The sequence below is a fragment of the Oryzias melastigma genome, linkage group LG9 (assembly GCF_002922805.2).
Source record: "Oryzias melastigma strain HK-1 linkage group LG9, ASM292280v2, whole genome shotgun sequence".
NCBI classification, from domain to species: Eukaryota; Metazoa; Chordata; class Actinopteri; order Beloniformes; family Adrianichthyidae; genus Oryzias; species Oryzias melastigma.
The window spans coordinates 1,098,811-1,103,111 of NC_050520.1; the positions used below are offsets into that span (position 1 = coordinate 1,098,811).

General features: G+C 46.6%; 1 protein-coding gene across 3 annotated transcripts in view; it reads right to left on the minus strand.

Annotated features, from left to right (window-relative positions):
* kremen1 (kringle containing transmembrane protein 1) overlaps positions 1-4,301 on the minus strand; it is a 53,661-nt gene that overhangs the window by 8,307 nt on the left and 41,053 nt on the right. For all 3 annotated transcript variants that reach the window (XM_024258030.2, XM_024258031.2, XM_024258032.2), the window contains exon 4: positions 276-400. In XM_024258030.2, the coding sequence (XP_024113798.1) occupies positions 276-400 (125 nt within the window). The remainder of the gene's footprint in view (positions 1-275; positions 401-4,301) is intronic.

Genomic DNA, 4,301 nt, shown 5'->3' on the forward strand with positions numbered 1-4,301 from the left:
GAGCAGAGGAAACGGCCCGGCAGACGGCGGGTAGACGGTCATCTCCAGGTGACCGCCCTGGTTACTGTGGTGATCTGTCACCGTCACGATATGTCAAGGTGACGATCTGTCAAGATGACGATCTGTCACTGAGACAATCTGTCACCGTGACGATCTGTCACCGTGACGATCTGTCAAGATGACAATCTGTCACCGTGACGATCTGTCATCTGCTTCAGGAAGAGGACGGCTGCAGGAAACAACCACCTGGAGACATCTTCTGGCTCGAGTCTCACCCTGTATCTCCTCTTCCTGCAGAAGCTGATGCAGTTCTGAATGGTCAGCTTGGTGGAGATCTCGTTGGCGCCGGAGAGCGTGGGCGGGTTACCGCTGTCCTTGAAGCAGCCCAAGTTTCCCGGCACTGAAGACAGACAGAAGAGAGGAAAAAGAAAGTTATGAACAAGTTTCAGGATGAAATCCTCCTGGTTATCCCGAACAGAAACGCTTTACCCGGACGTCGGACCAACAGGCTAAACTTGGTCTCCTTGGATTATTCCGGATAATCTCCTTCTCTAAAAACTGGAAGGCCAAACACGGGAGGACATGCGGACGGACGCGTTTAACAAACCAGACTTTTTATCCATGACTAGTAAAGATTAGTGTGAACCAAAGGTGGGGCCAAGTCATTGTTTTGCAAGTCTCAAGTAAGTCTTAAGTCTTGAGTCAACGCCCAAGTCAAAACCAGTAAAATCCCAAGTCGAGTCGCAAGTCAAGACCAACAAATCTCAAGTCAAGTCACAAGTCTGTATATTAAGGGTTCAAGTCCTGTCAAGTCACTTTAAAAACAGTATATTAATTCCACAGGTCATGTGTGCTTTCAGGGTCTGTAAGTCCAAGTTGATTCTAAAGTCGTCAAAATTATGACTCGAGTCCGAGTCCGGTGACTCGAGTCCCCACCTCTGGCTTGTACGTCAGAACCCAATAGAGATCTTTCGAGGTCACAAGGTTGCTGGAGCTTATCCCAGTGGGGGTTCACAGTGAACAGGTTGTCGTCTGCTGCAGGGAGAGACTCACATTCACACCTGTGAGGGTCGTGTGGAGACTCCAGTCGACCTACGACTATGAAGCGAGTTTCTGGACGGCGGGAGGAAGTCCAGAGAAAACCTGCACATACAAACTCCACACAGAGACGCCCCAGCTGGGATTTGAACCAGGAACTCCTCGCTGTGAGGTGAGAGCGGTAACCACTGCACCACGGAGCAGCCCTGGAGCGACTAGAAGGGTAGAGACGCAGACTGTTGATGCATCCACAGTCAATCTTCAGCGCGTAGACGCAGATTCCTGACTCGCTGTTTCCAGAGGAACACAGGAAACAACACACACCAGGGTTTCTGACCATCAATGGACCGTCGAGCTTCAGGCTGCAGACGTTCCTCACCCCATGAGGGTCTCCGACTCGAACAGATCCAAACAAAATCCTGATTTTCAGGCTGCATCTGCAGGAGGTGAATCCTGCAGCTCCGAGCTCCAATCAGGATGAGAGGACGTCTGTGAAAGCGGCGTCCTCCAGGACGGAGGAGAACCCATCAGGTGTGTCTGCAAATGACTGGGTTTGGAAACAGCAACCCACTCTAACGCGAGGCAGAGAGATGCATTGTGGGAGTCTGCAGCCAGATTAAAGACAGGAAGGCTCTTCATCCACTTTGCTTTGACAAGAAGATTGCCGGCTGCAGCAGCTGATCTCTTCATCCCGCCGTCGTCTGACAGAACAGCTCCGTCTGCCGCAGCAGTCAGGTCTGCATCTGCAGGTAGGTCTGCGCAGTGCAATCTGCATTCCTGCATGCACGGTGCCCCCCCCCCCAATAAAGCATTGGAGTTGTTTGGAGAGTCAGAACAAAGCCTCTGAAACACATCTGTGTCGCAGGCGCAACAAGTAAAGGAGAAAAACACAAACACATCCAGACGACTTCAAAGCTGCTGATGGAATCTGGTTTAACAAGTCAGGGGGGAGAAATGAAGACAAAGGTGCATGATGCAGCGCTGGGCGCGCAGAGACCTCTGCAGACGTCTGCAGACACATCAATGTTTTCATTTAAGGAAGAAGATGAAAACAGCAACAACTAACAACCAAAGTGATAGAAAATACTCACAAACAGTTAAAAATATAATTCTTTCAAACTGAAAAGAGTTGTTTTGTTGTTTGAAACAAAAGCAGAATCTAATTCAGATTTAAAAACTAAGACAATTTTCCAACTTCTGCTCCCAGATTTAAACTAAAAGCCAGAAGTAATAAAAGTAATAAATAAAAGTTGCAGTTCTTTAAATGACCACTAGAGGCTGGCTACAAAAGACATTTCTCATCAACTTCAATGTAAAAAAAATCAGATTTTAAATGGTTTTACTGCCGGGTGTCTGGAGTATGAATATTTTTAAATGATTTTTTCAGAATTGATAGCAAATGAAAATAGTCATTTAGATTTTTTAGAAAGATTTTCTACATTTATTGATAAGATTTCTCATATTACTTTATTCCAAGCGGTCCAAGTTTTTGGAAAATTGTGAGGATGGAACGAGTCATTTCGAGTCCCGATTCATTATTGTCATTCAGAATCCTGGTGGTCGAATCGGAAAATCTCAAAATTGAAATAGAAAAAGTTGAAAGTGAAAACTACGTTTTGTAGTTGAGATTTTCTGTTTTGAAACCGAAAAAACAAAACATTTAAGGCTGAAAATAATAAAGTTTATTTTACAATAGTTTTTGATCAAATACCAATATTATTTTAAATTTGTATTATTTGGGTTTTAAATAATATTGTCCCAATTTATCTCCATACAGTTCAGTATGAAAACGTTAAGACATTAGCATTTAGCGTCTTCAGTGACTGCATTTAGAAAAGAAGCATTTATGCTTCATGGCAGGTTTTACTATGACATCATCCTGGAACAGATTTTATAGCAATTAGAATCGTTCTTGTAAACTCAAGACTTCTTTTTCTCAATCAGACGTTTAAAAGTTTGAGTATATCTGGATCCATCTGGACGCTCTGGTTTGAGTCTTCACAGGTTCAAACCAAAACCACAAACTCTTCTTCTGACAAATACACAAGAGCACAGATTCCATCAGACTCTCCTCAGAACCGCCGGTCCGGGTCGCCGCCGTGCACCTGCCGGTCGGCAGGCAGGAAGCGTGGCGGTCAGCTGACTCCTGTTTTCTGAGCAGCTGGTGAGCTGCAGGCGGAAGAATGCCGGCGTGGGGATGAGAAAGGTCAGCGTGAAGGGCCCGTCTGACGGCGCCCACACACATCAGAAGTGAATTCGCCCCGGGGCAGTTCTGCGTGGGCGTCGGCTCCGAGGTTAAACAAGAAGTAATGAAGCTGGTGGCAGCAGATGAATATTTATCAGACGTTCGTCAAAGCGTCTCTGACTGATTTATGTCTAAGTGATCTGAGATCTCAAATAAACAAGATGATAATAAGAAAACCTCGGAGTAAACATGCATTTCTGATGAACTCCTGCAGAAACTACGTCCTAGAAAACGACACCAGCTTTTGATTTAGACTATAAACAGCATCATCATAATCACAGACCACTGGGAGCACGTTACAATAGATCCGAAGAGGATCAGAGCAGGACGAGAAAAGCTGAACTACAGCCGCTCCGCTTGTGATCGACGGCGTGCTGGCAGCTCCGTTGGGGTGGAGGCTTGCAGCTTTAATTAGTTTAACATCTCAAACATGGAGTCATGATTTCACTCTGGAGGGACACGAAAAGCAGAGAAGTGAAACAAAAAGATCTGCAGGAACGCTTCATTAGCAATCAATCACAGAGAAACCCGAAACCCAAAGTACTTGAGAGCTGAGGCGGCGCTGCGCTCCACTCGCAGCGTTTAAAGGTTCACTGCGACTCAGTGAAACGGCGAGAGCGCCACCAGCCCGTGAAGCAGCTGCAGAGCTCTACGGCTCACCCTCTGCTCGCCCTCGCAGGAGTGGAGGGGCCAGGAAACCACACTTATCACCGTTTACACCCTTTGCTCTTTCCACTGCAGCTGGTTCTGGTTCTGGTTCCTGCCCCCCTCCTCTGTGGCTCAGCTCCATTTATTACCCTCCTGTAACACAATCGGCCCCATGCATAAACAAACAGAGCTGCTGCGTTTCATCACGTCTGAGATTATTACAGCGGACCGCAGGGCGACCCGGCAGAACCAGACAGAAGGGATCCAGCGGGGCGGGGGTTGTTGTTGTTGTTGTTTTGTGTTTCTGCCACTTTGCTTTTCTATGAAGCTCATCAAAGCTCCGGACTGTAAACGAGAGTTTGACGGTTAA